The sequence below is a fragment of the Monocercomonoides exilis genome, assembly GCF_001643675.1.
Source record: "Monocercomonoides exilis strain PA203 chromosome Unknown scaffold10-1930038, whole genome shotgun sequence".
In the NCBI taxonomy this organism is placed as follows: Eukaryota; Preaxostyla; order Oxymonadida; family Polymastigidae; genus Monocercomonoides; species Monocercomonoides exilis.
The window spans coordinates 84,270-97,730 of record NW_027150555.1 but is presented as its reverse complement, the minus strand read 5'-3'; the positions used below and the strand labels follow the sequence as shown (position 1 = coordinate 97,730).

Here is a 13,461-nt window from a genome sequence, read left to right as displayed (position 1 = left end):
GCGCTGGGAATAGAAATTGTTTTTCTTGTTTTGCTGACATTGTGCTCACTTTTTTATAGAAGTATTTCTGAGTCTCAACCTTGGATTCTTACAATGATGAGAGTTTCGGATATGATTTTTCAGCAAATATGTTTTATTCCATGCTTGATGTTTTGCATAACACCTTTTGATTGCTACCCATATGGAGATGGTTACATAACAAGATTTGGCCATCTTCGTTGCTTTGATCATGATCCTTTACAAATAACATCATTCGTTCTAGGAATTGTTGAAATGCTAACGTTTTTATTCTTTCACGTCATCCATGATTCGCTTCTTTATTCTCACAATCCAAAAAATGGCGGCTTATTTGCAACTTCAAATTGTTCTTTTGCAGAGAAGGAAGCGTTTCTGCAATTTGGATTAGTATTCGCAATGCGAATGCTCATAGCTTGGCCCTTTTGGAGGGGCTTTGTTACAGTCGGTACGTCGATATATCTCATCGTATATATCATTTATTATCAGCCATATTATTCAATACAGAGTAACGTGCTAATGATAATTCGCTACACTTCATTTGGTACGTTGAGGCTGGTGCAAGAGATTGGAGATGCCATTCAGGCCTCGCTGTCTGAAAAGGACGGAGAAACACACGACATCATCCTCCTGTATGCATTTGTGGGTGGAGGAGTGCTGGCTGCGCTGCTGAGCATCGTCCTGTCACTCGTATTCAACTGGCGGCGCAAGAAGCTCTGGCTTCTGACGCCTCAGCACGAGCCTCTGGTGAACATCAACTCGTTTCTGGTGCACTTCGCACACCCTTCTCGTTCGGGCGCTTTCCATCCAAGTCAGCCATCTCCGTATGCTTCTCAAGAAGCTTCTATGCCTCAGAAAAAGAGTGTTCCTCCTGCACATCCGCAGATGCTTCCACACCAATACCAAAATCAAAATCAGAATCAGCAGCAACAGCCGCCATCATCGCTTCCGCCTCAACCGCAACAATCACAACAACAACAGCAGCAGCAACAGCAACAACAAGGTATTTCATCTTCATCATCATCATCTTCTTCTTCCTCATCCTCATCCTCGTCCTCTTCTTCCTCAGCCAATGTCCCAACAGCACTTCCCTCACAAACCCAGCTGCCGAAGATGAAGAAGGCCCATTTTGTTGAGCCGTCTCTGCGTTTCCTCCAAAAACGATCTCTTCGCACGCCAGAAATGCTGAACTATGCCGACTATGTGTACCAATACGCCCTCAACCGGCACAGGCAGAATGCGCAGCTGTGCTTCGACTACGGCCTCTTCCTCGCCTTCTACGTGAAGAACGCCGTCAAAGCAGGCGTCGTGCTGCGGCAGGCGCGTCTGCGGAACCCGTCGATCTTTCTGAAGTTTGTGCTCTTCTGCAACTCGAAGGAAGGAGGACGAAGCGGAGGCAGTAGCGAGGCAGGGGCAGCGGGGGGAGGGTCAGAGCTGACGTCGATGTCGTTCAAGTCTCTTCTGACGCGGGCGGATGAGATGCACAAGGAGGCGAAGAACACGCTGAGGGAGTTCTGGGAGAACATGACGCTGCAGCACCCGAACATGTCGATTGTGGCGTCGCAACTAGCGCGCATTGTGGAGTGTGAGGAGCAGTCGAGGATGCATTTTGAGGAGCTTATCAGAACACACCCGCAGAATGTGCAGGTGCTGAGGATGTATGGGCAGCTCATCTTGGACATCTACAACGACGAGGAGACAGCTGAGCTGATATTTGCGCGCGCTGACTTCATCGAAGAGAACTCGACAGACATCACAACACTTCCACAGTCGGTGTCGCTGTCCATTCCGAATGTGACGTCGGACGAGTCAAGGTCAGAGAACGAGAGGAGTGGGAAAGGAGGGATGGGGGAGAGGGGGAGAGATAGAGAGAGAGATAGAGAGAGAGACAGGGATAGAGAGAGAGAGGATGATAGAGACAAAGGAGAGAAGATGACAAGTGCCAACTCGTCGGCTGGGACAGCTGATGAGTTTGATCTGATCGAAATGGACATTGCGAATGAGCCACATGTTTCAGGAAAGGGAGGGAGAAGAGACTGGAAGGATGAACAAAACAAGAAGAAGAAGAAAAAGAAGAAGAAAAGTGGGATAACACAGTTTTCAGACATCGTGGTGAGTGGGAAGATATCTGTGCATTCACACAACGTGATCTCGACCATCCTGCTTGTGTGTGTGTTTCTGCTGTACATTGTGTTTATGGTGGTGTTTTTGTGCATCTACATCAAAGACACAGCCAACTTTGTGAGTGCGCTGAAGACGCTGCGCGACATGGGCAGGATTGCCTCGTCGACAGCGATGTATGCAGTGGATGCGCTGCAGATGATGATCCATAGCTTCGACTATGAATTTGAGCGCATGGAAGACGAGACACTCACAATCGACCGCTTTTCGGTGCTGCAGAAGAACATGAAGCAGCTGGCAGAGTCAACTTCACAGCTGATCACGTCCACTTACTCCAACTACATCAGCACCAGCATCTGGGAAGACACAGCTCTGCCGTATTACGTGGTGTCCTTCAACTCCACCACGAAGGAGGTGACGAAGATGATTCTGCAGCCGAAGTCCCTCTTGTCAAGCATTGTGTACATCACCCAGAACATCCGGCTGCTGGGACAGACGCCAAACCCACAGAACGAGATCATCCAGTTCCACGAGCATCTCATGACCATCATGGTGAACACACTCATCCCCCTCATCGATGCTGAGAAGGCAGCAATGATTGAGCAGCTGGACCAGACGCTGAAGGTGCTGAGGACGGCAGCGCTGACAGAAATCATTGCGATTGAGGTGCTGTCACTTGTGTGTATTGCCAGTCTGATCATCCTCCACTCGCACTTGGCGTATGTCGTGTCCCAGTCGAGGCACACAGCGATGGTGCAGCTGGTGGAGGTGCCGAAGATGAAGATGCAGAGTGTGATACGCCGCCTGCTGCACACAGACAAAGGGGCAGAAGATGACTCGTCGACAGACAGACTGCAGGACTCGAAGAGGCAGATGGGCACGATGGACACATTCACGTCACAGGACATGGGAGAGATGGTGGAGGAGAATGAGAATGAGGGTGAGGGTGAGGGTGAGGGTGAGGGTGAGAGGGAGAATGAGAGAGAAGGGAAGGAGAGAGATGAGATGATGGGTGACAGCGATATGACAGATCTGGAGAGAGGAAGGGACAGAGGAACAGATGGAGAAGGAGAAGGAGATGAGAATGGAGATGAGTATGAAGACGGAGTGAGAGATGACCTGATGTCAATGAGAGATCAACAAGGCAATGAAGAGTATTTAATGGAAGATGAGAATGAGGAAGGAAGAGAAGAAGGAGAGGAAGGAGAAGAAGGAGAAGAGGAAGAGATAGAAGAATTGGATAGAGTGAGTGTGCAAGAGAGTGAAAGAGATGACGAAGGAAGCGAAGAAATTGAAGGGGAAGTATTGTATCAGAAAGATGAACAGAACGCAGATAAAAGCGATGCTGGATCGGAATACAGCGAGAAGACGAGAGAAGAAGAAGAAGAAGAAGATGATGATGATGAAGTGGAAGATAGCAGAAGTGGAAGCAGAAGAGGAAGCGGGCAAATGGATGATGATGATGATGATGATGATGATGAAAGGGATGATGCAATCACAAACAGATCTTCACCGAGACACAAAAACCAGATGAATGGAATTGTCAATGAATCAACGAATAAGCAGCTTCTGACAGACTCAGCTTCCATTCAGTCAGTACATTACGAAGAAAGAGGAGAAGGAGAAGGAGAAGGAGAAGAAGAGTTTTCTGAAGGTGATGAGGAAGGAGAAAGGCGATCGAACGAGCACAACAGGCAAAAGAGAAGCAAAGAAGCAAAAGAGGGCAAAAGTGAAGAATACAACCAGATGCAATTTCAGACAGGAACACACTCGCAAACAACTGAACCTCCATCGACACCTTCTTCTTACTCTCATTCCACCCACAAAACATCCATCACAGCCAACTCCCTCAAATCCAACAGACATTCGCATCATTCGCAGCATACTCATCATCAGCAGCAGCAAGAGATGAATGTCAATCAGCATGCGATGAACAACAGTGAAATGGGAAGCAAAGAGACAGAAAGAGAACAAGAAGACATCATCGGCATTGATGACTTGCCTGTCAATGCTTCCTCTCTTTCTCATGCTTCCTCTGTCAGCACACAGGCAAGCTCTGCCCAATCAGCATCAGCATCAGCATCAGCATCAGCATCTTCTTCTTCTTCTTCAAAAAGAAGGGGTTTTGAAAAGAAAGAGGAACATATCCATTCATCTCCTGCAGGTTCGCCTTCTTCCTTTGCACCTTCTTCTGCCCCTCTTCCTGCAAATGATGCATCTTCACTCGCATTCATTCTGCAGCAGCAGATTCAACAGCTCCAACTGCAAGTGCAACAGCAGCAGCAACAAAACCAGCTTCAACAGCTGCGTCTTCAGGAAACGATGCTTTCATTCACTCAACAGCAACAACAACAACAGCATCATCAACAACCTCTTCCCCCTCAGACCTTCCCCTTCGCCTCATCTACTCCTCAGATGTCTTCAATGATGTTCTATCCACAATACACCCCACCTCCTCCGCAGCCCCCGCCAATCAATGCTCAATCACAGCTGTTGTACCAGCAGACTTCTCAGCAGATTTCTCAACGTTCTGCTGCCACTCAGTCAAACAGCTCAAGACACAACTCGCCAATGTCCAATCAATTCACTTCTACTCCTTCGTTTATGGTATCTCCTGCTCCTTCGCTCACCCCCACTCCTTCTCCTTCTCTTTTCCCTTCCTCCTCTTCCTCCTCTCCTTCTCTCTCCAATTCCTCTTCCACTTCTCGTCTCATTCCCACAGACTACACCCGCTCTGCTGCACACACCACAGCCACTTCACATTCACATCAGATCAATCAGCCTTCTTCACATCATCAGAAGCAGAAACCCAACACATTCCTTCAAATCTCTTCCAATCTCTTTCCTTCTGAAACACCCACACGAAGACACATTTTCTCTTCTTCCTCTTCTTCTTCTTCTGTAACATCTTCTGCTTCCTCCATTTCATCGCAATGCTCTTCCCCACACAAAAAGATCACCCAGTCAACATCTCACATCGAGTCCTCCAAACACATCCATCTTCTCAAAGGAAGGAATCCTCCATCAAATGCCCCACTCACTCCCTCTGCTTCCACCCTCATCAAATACCCCAGTCAGTTGGGCGAGCCAAAGACACCTGCTTTTTCTGCCTCTCAAATGACCATCTTTCCTGCTCTGAACTCTTCTTCTGCTTCGTCTGCAGCGTCTTCAATGGCACACATCTCTCCGTCGATGTCTGGCTATGTGGAGCAAGTGCTTCAGATGGACGAGGACGAGAAAGAAGAAGAAGAGCGGACAGGGCTGGTGAGGAATGTGTTCCGTGATGATGCATGGGATGCAGCATTTGAGGAAGAGATCAACCATCTGTCTTCGATGTACAAGGCATTTCCTTCTCCCTTCACAGTTGGGATGAGAGTGAGGTATCTGACAAGCATCCTCCTCTTCCTCGTGCTGAGTGCAGCGATGATGGCAGCGTTTCTGATCGGCCTTCCGGAGCACAACCAGCGCAACTACACCATCCTCGTCTCCTCCCTCCGCCCAACTGTGCTGACAGTCATACGCTACTTCTTCATGCGCCTTGTCCACATCGGTGCTGCCAGCATCACCTGCCCCCAGAACATCACATTCGAAGGCTCAACCAACCCCATGTGGAAGAATATGTCGCACATGTCGAACAACAGGGAGCTCCTGCAGAAGCTGACACAAGAAGCATCAGTGTATTACCAGACAATGCTGATGGCAGCTCATTTTGGCGACAGCGCTGACTCGAAGTCGAATGATGAGACGCTCAATCGAATATCCACACAAAGACTGCCCTCAGAGATCAATGCAGACATGCTGCTGTCTCCTCATTATTGCCTCCTAGAAGACAAGAGCAAGTGCACCTCATCGACAATTTCAGAGAGGATATCAGGAATTTACTATGAGTTCTTCGGAATAACTGCACTGAGTGCGCGGATGAGGCTGTACATTAAGTATCTGCAGACAGAAGAGATGACATCTTATCCGCTGCCCATCGACAACGAGTCGCCTTACTTCCGCTTTATCAACACGGCTCTCGCAAACGACCTGCTCCAGGGAACACAGGTGATCACAGATGATCTTGTGCAGCAGTCAGCCGATTGGGTCTCTCTCGCAAATGACATCCTCACCATCGTCACCAGCGTCTGCTGTGTGATTGCCTTTGGCTCGCTGCTCTTTCTCGTCCTGCCGCTGCGGCGGTCGGTGATGAAAGTGCATCGCAACACAGACAGACTGAAGCTGCTGCTGCCGGTGGATGAGGACGAAAAGGAGATGGATCTGCTGCCGTCGATGATGACAGGGCTGATCAGATGGGACGCCAACCACCAGAAGATCATGGATGCTGCACAGAGTGTGGTAGATGCTGTCAAAGACGGAGAAAGCACCTCGTCTGTTACGCAGTCTCATCTGTCTCTTCTCCAGCTGTGCCAGAAGGTGTTTGCAGAGGAAGAGGCAGAGATGGAGGAGTCGCAGCTGCTCACAGCTGAAGAGCTGAATGCACACAAACTGGAACATCTGCTCATTCGGCAGCGGCTGAGTGTGCTGTATGACCAGCTCCATTCACACAACGAGGCTGTTCGGGTGGCGTCGAAGAGGGCGCTGGTGAGGCTGTTTGACAAGCACTTCACACAAGACGACCAGCTCTTTGCACACGTGCAGCATGTGCTTGAGGGCAGCCTCGACAACAACGAGACAAGCTATTTGCAAGGCGATGAAGCGAATCTGAAGACAAACATAGAATTTTGAATTTGATTTTGCTGATTAATAAATTTGAAATCGATGTGGCATTCACTCCTTGTGAAGTCACATTCAATTTGCTTGTTTTTATTTTTATTTTTTTTTTTTTTCTAATTTTATTTTATGTTTTTGCATTTTACATACACTTTTGCATATACAATTTGCTTTTATCTTTGTTTCACTTGTTGTCCAGCATTTTGTTTTCTTTTCTGACAATTTAAAAGCATTTGTGGTATGAAGGATGGTTTAGATGTTTATTTTCGAAGCCTTTTGGTTTGTTTGCATTTTTGCTTTGTTTTATTTAATTGTATTTTGTTGAATATAAGATATCTTATGTTTTATTAGCAAGGTATTTAAATTACCTCTTCACTTTTCTCCTTCGGGTTCATTTTGAAGCAAGTGTCAAATTTATTCTGCTTTTGTTGTTTTAATTCCTTTAAGTTTCTAACAGCGTTAAGCCCTTCACTTGCAGCAACAACACAACTGTTGTTGATATTTCCTATCTACATTATAATGTTATTTTTTTACAGATTTGCTGATATTCTATTATAATCATCCATTTCTTCGTGTGGCACTTGATTAATCAAGCCAGTCGTATTTAATTTTTTTGTTATCTTCTTATAATAATATGCTTTTATTCTATTTTCTATCTTTCTTTTTTATTCCTAAAAATAATGAAATTTGTAACAGAATTGAGGAGTGTTTGAATGATGTTCAGGTATTTTTGGTGATATTTTATTTCTTTTTTTGAAAGCAAAAATTTGTGCAGTTCATTAACAAATCTATATCCTCAAAAAAATTATAACAAAATCAAAACAAAAACATTAAAGCTCAAAAAGAAGTTGTTCACAATAAACAACAAAAACAAAAGTTGCTTAAAATAACAAAATTCATAATGAATAAAAAAACAAAAAGAAAAGCAATTCATCAAATTCTATCATAATAATGGATAAAAAGAACTCTTTATATCTTATTTCAAAGCCAACAATTCCATTTCCTCCTCCCCCTCATCATCCTCCATCTCAATTCGTCGTCCTCTCCACCTGTCTCACCAGCTCCTCCACATCGATCCCCTTCCCTTTGTACTTCGGGTGCTTCATCCTCCACGTCTTCTCTGCCTCCTTCGCCGCTGCCACCAGCGCTGCCCTGTCTTCCTCTTTGGACGCCCCGCGCTGCCGGCAAAACGTTGGGGGCTGCCCAAAATGCGAATAAGGTCTTTTCTGGTTGGGCATCGACTGTCTGCACGAGTAGCAGTAGTGATGGCCGCAGGGGCACTTGATGTGGTTGCACCCGCCGTCTTTGATACACGGCAGCCCACACGACGGGCAATGCCTTATCATCGCCTCATTCATCGACAGAAGCACCACCCTCATCAGAGACGCCTCGGCTTTCTCTTGTCTCAGCTTCTTTCGCTTTTCTCTCTTTTCTTGCTGCTGCTGCTTCGTTTCAGATGTGTCTTCTTCGCCTTCTCTGCCTTCTTCTTTGTTCTCTCTCTTTGCACGTTTCTGCTCCTCCTTCTGTTTTCTGGCCATTTCCTTCATTTCCTTTCGCCGTTGTCTCTTCTTCTGCAGAACAGGACATATTTCTCCTTCTTTGTGTGCCTCTTTCCAGCAATACGTGCAGCTGGCTTTGCGACATTCGGGATTTTGGCACTGAAACACAGGTGGAAGAGTAAACTTGATGGCTGGTTTTGTGGATGAAGAAGAGGAGGTGGATGATGACGACGACGAAGAAGAAGAAGAAGATGATGATGATGAGAATGTTGAAGGAGTAGAAGAAGAAGAAGGCAAATCATCAGCTTCATTTGGAATGTTAGCAGATGGATGTGAGTGAGTATGAGAATGAGAATTTGTTGTGGATATTTGAAAAGGATGAGTTTTGATGGAAATGTTTGGCGGAGGGAGAATATGAACAGAAGAAAAGTGAGATGACAATGAAGCAGAAGATGCAGATGATGATGATGATGATGATGATGATGATGGAGGAAGATAATGAGGAGGAGGAGGTAGAGATGAAGGAGAAGAGAAAGACGAAGAAGACGAAGAAGACGAAGAAGAAGAAGAAGAAGAAGAAGAAGAAGAAGTTGAAGATGATGGAAGTGGTGGAGGTGAAGTTGGAGGAGGTGGAGGAGGAACATGTGGATGAGGTGGATAGACAAGTTGTGTGTTGTGAGAAGATGTTTGAGTCGGTGGATCAATGTGAAATGAAACAGAAGAAGAACTCCCATTCGCTTTTGAGGCACCGCTTTGGAATGGATGAGGAGGATGTTGCTGTGCTAGCAGAGAATTAGCGAAAGATGTATTTGAAACAATTCTTTTCTCATTCTCATTCAAAAGATGCAAAACATCTGCATTTTGTGGTTGAGCACTGACAGAAGCTGAAGCAGATGGCAAAGAAGAGGGAGGAGAAGAGGAAGAGGAAGAAGATTGAGGTGGGGGAGGAGGAGAAAATACAAACATTGATCGAATTTCAGAGGGAACTGGAATGACATTATGAGACGAAGGAACAGAAAGAGAAGGCGGGCTTTGTAATTCTGATGAGGAAGATATAGAAGATGCTGAAGATAAGGAAGAAGAAGGAGAATGAGACGTATAAGAAGCTTCTGGCGATGTTGAGGTGTGTCTTCCATGTTGGTGCATCTTTGAAGGCGGTGGCGGCGGAGGAGGATAATTGGGCATTCTGGGCTTGAGCTTGGAAATATACAGCTGAGACGAAGAAAGAGAAGTCAGCGGAGTCGAAGAAAGGGAAGAAGTGGATGAAGAAGATGAAGATGAAGATGAAGATGAAGATGAAGATGAAGACGATGTCGATGGAGGAATTTCCATAAATTTTTCTTCTGAAGTGTCTGTTGTGTGAAGCGGTGGCTGAGCCGAGTGCTGTGAATTCTGCTGTTGATGATGATATTGTTGTTGTTGTTGCTGCTGCAATTGTTGATGCTGCTGATGTTGTTGAGGAGGAGAAGGATAAAGAAGCTGATTCGGCGGATGTGGAGGAGTGTGCTGTGGCGGGGCAATAAAATGCGACTGGGCTGGCTGAGGTTTGTCTGCACCGATGACCAGATGAAACAGATCGATGAAGAACGAAGAGACACGCTGAGCCACAATTTCTGCTCCGCTCATTCTGGGCTGAGCTGTTGAAGCTTCAGAAGGGTGTGTTGATGGCTGGTTGACGAGGACAAAGGAGGAGTTTGGAGAAGCAGATGGATGGAAAGGAGATGTGGAAGAAACATATGCAGAAGAAGAAGAAGAAGATGATGATGATGATGCTTGTTGAGGATTAGAGTCGTCATTTGGATATCCATCGTTGTATTCGTCATCATCATCATCTTCTTCTTCATCGTCATCATCATCTGTTTCTTGTTCAGATTCATCAGATGAAGTTATAAGATCGTCATCCAAGTCATCGTATTCTTCTATTCTGGGGCTAATGTCATTTTTGTCTGATGCATTTGCCTTTCGCTGGCTGATGTGAAGCCGAAGTTGATGTTGAGTAATCAAATATTCAGAATAAATGCAGAATGGACAGTTTATAGTTGGCAATTTTGACATGCGAATGTTGTAGAACATCATGAGATCGGACCATTTGTGGAATAGCTTCCCATCGTTCAATGCAATTCTTATTGAGTTTTCGGTGTAATCTTCTTCACATTCAGTATTTGACATGCATTTAAAGTAAGGAGATGATTCTGTTACGCATTTTTTTATCATTTCCTTTATACAGTTTCGGCAGACTGAATGTCCTGCTCTGCACTGTACTTCTTCACTTGCGACAACTTCGCTGTAGCAACAGGGGCATTCCCATAAATATGAGTTATTATCACCAGACAAAATTGCTTTTTTCTCGCGAATAATCGATAACTTTCGTTCCTTTGAAACGAGCTTTCGCTTTTCTTCTTTGAGAACAAAAAGAAGCTCTTCTTCAAATTGTTCGTCTTTCTCTGAAAGTTCCATCGAATTGAGAGGTATCGGCAAGTAATAATCAACAAGATCTTTCAGGTTAATTGGCGAATTTTTTGGTTGTTCAAATGACGACAAGGAAATTGGAGGTTCATCGGAAAATGGTGGTTGATTGTCTAAAAGAAACATTTCGTGCTGTGTCTGTAAAGCAAACATACACTTCCATGATGGATATAGATGATACAAAAATCCTTGAAGTAGCTTGATGTGTAGTTGGGGTCCGTAAAACGGAAATGAATTCGTAATATAGCTAAATGCTAATTTTTTGTATGAAGGAGATATCTCACGATGTATGTCCATGTAAAAAGCTTTATCATGTATTTCTTGTATTTCAGTGCGTCTCGGATAATCTCCATTCATTGCTATCAATTCATCCAATGAATCATCTAGAAAGTTAGGTTTCCCTTTATGTTTAAGAAGGACTTCCATCGCGAAATCTTCGTCAATTCCGGAAAACATTCGTTTTATAATTTCCATTTCTTGTTGAAATTGATGTTCCGAAGATGTGCAGTTTTGATACCCGTTTATGCTTTGCATTTTTTTTTGCAACTTTAAAATGCAAAACTGTTCAGAAATATTGATTCCAATTTCGAAAACACTTCCAAATATTGAGATCTTTCCTTAATTATTTACTATTCAAGTTTTTCAAACAATATCTTTCCAATGTATTGAATAATCAAAACTTGTTTATTACTAATAATAATTTTTTCTTTTTCATTTTATTTTCCAGTTTCAATGATGAAGGAAAATGTTTTTTATTTTTTATTTTTGAAATAAGAACATCGAGTGTGCGATGATTTTCACTTGAAAAATTATTAACATTGATAAGCACTTAATAAGGATTATTGTGATTAATTAATGATAATGAATAATCTTTTATACTTATTGAATATCAGTTAAAACAAAAAGAAAAAAGGGAACATAAGTAATGTCAACTTTTGGTAATTTTTGAGCAATACACTCGCATCAAATATTATAATATTCTTCAGAACAAGTATATTGAGATTTAAATATATAATGGATTATAAAAGGAAAATAATTTAAAATAAAAAATAAAAATAAAAATAAAAAAATTAGTTAGTCTTTCAAATTCAATAATGATTTTGCTACAAAGAAGATCGTAACAAATACATGAATTTGTATTGAGGCATATCATCACTTCATTGATAATAAGTCAATGGAATGCCAAAAGCAAAATACTAAAGAACACATTTGTTCACTAAAAAACACTGATTCAAATCAAAATTTTCATAAAATAAAAAGCAAACTCCTCTATTATTTGAAAAAAAAAAGAAAGCAAAAATATGAAATCAAAATACTTACATTTACAGACTATGTTCAACTGAAGATCTCATATTTCTCAATAAAAATATGAATAACTATACAAAACTAGAGTAATTGTATTCCTTTTTCTTCACATTCAATAATCATTGCCTTTGGCCAAACTGATGCCTGAACTTCGCCAACATGCCTTTTATTCAATAAAACCATACATAAACGAGACTGACCAATACCTCCTCCAATTGTAGAAGGAAGTTGACCTTCGAGGAGAAGTCGATGATATTCTCTCTTCTTTCTATCTTCACATCCAGAAATTTTTAGTTGCTTTTCAAGTGACTCTGTATCAACTCTTATTCCCATCGATGTCAACTCCACAGCAGCCTCCAAAGGAGGATACCATATGAGTAAATCTCCATTTAATTCCCAGTCATCATAGTCAGGGGATCTTGAATCATGAGGCTTTCCGCTTTTCAACGAACAGCCAATTTGACTTAAGAAAACTGTTCCATATTTTTCACATATCTTATTTTCCCTTTGTTTTGGCGTTAATGTAGGATACAAATCTTCCAATTCTTGAGATGAAATAAAATAAACATCATTTGAAACAACTGAAAACAACGACGGATATAGGCGCTTTAACGTTTCCTCTGTCCTTTTTATTGCTCGAACAATTGCCAATACAGTTTCCTTCAATGTTACAAAAGTACGCTGAGAATGGTCAATTGCCTTTTCCCAATCCCATTGATCTACATAAATGGAATGGAGTTCATCAAGCTTTTCGTCTCTTCTTATTGCATTCATATCAGTATATAATCCGAATCCGGTTGAAATTCCGTATTTTTTAATTGCATAACGTTTCCATTTCGCTAAAGAATGAACAACTTCAACTGATGTTGACAAAGATGGAACATCAAAAGACACAGGACGCTCAAATCCATTTAAATTGTCATTGAGTCCTGATTCAGGTTGCACAAACATCGGCGCGGAAACTCGAATCAAATGAAGTTCAGTGGCAAGTTCAACTTCAAACAAGTCTTTAACCTGTTTTATTGCCTTTTCGGTTTCAAGAATAGTCATCTTCGTGTCAATCTTTCTATCCTCCATGGAGACTTCAAATGTAAACTGTAATCTCTTCAAATTCCAACAAGTTGATCTGTGATTCTTTAATTGCGTTTATGATCAACTTGATCAAAATGAGGTTTTCATTTTTCTTTTTCTATCGAAATATTGAATAAGGCTTAAAGAATGATCATCTCCATAAGTCGTGTATCGTCTCTATTTATCGCATCATTTTGAAATATTCATTAAATTGAAATTTGACATTATGAAGAAAATTTCTGAAATAAAAAATATCCATTGAAACTATGGC

General features: G+C 42.7%; 3 protein-coding genes across 3 annotated transcripts; 1 reads left to right on the top strand and 2 right to left on the bottom strand.

Annotated features, from left to right (window-relative positions):
- Positions 1-147: 147 nt before the first annotated feature.
- MONOS_2743 (uncharacterized protein) lies at positions 148-7,502 on the top strand (the record flags this gene model as incomplete). The annotated part of the gene is made up of 1 exon (XM_067872687.1): positions 148-7,502. One exon carries the CDS (start codon positions 148-150, stop codon positions 6,862-6,864), a length of 6,717 nt encoding a protein of 2,238 aa, XP_067731820.1. The 3' UTR covers positions 6,865-7,502.
- Positions 7,503-7,535: 33 nt separating this feature from the next.
- On the bottom strand, positions 7,536-11,646 carry MONOS_2742 (uncharacterized protein). Its single transcript, XM_067872686.1, has one exon. The coding sequence runs from the start codon at positions 11,346-11,348 to the stop codon at positions 7,878-7,880; it is 3,471 nt and encodes a 1,156-aa protein (XP_067731819.1). The 5' UTR covers positions 11,349-11,646; the 3' UTR covers positions 7,536-7,877.
- MONOS_2741 (Asparagine synthase) lies at positions 11,633-13,249 on the bottom strand. Its single transcript, XM_067872685.1, has one exon. The coding sequence runs from the start codon at positions 13,194-13,196 to the stop codon at positions 12,201-12,203; it is 996 nt and encodes a 331-aa protein (XP_067731818.1). The 5' UTR covers positions 13,197-13,249; the 3' UTR covers positions 11,633-12,200.
- Between the last annotated feature and the right edge of the window lie 212 nt (positions 13,250-13,461).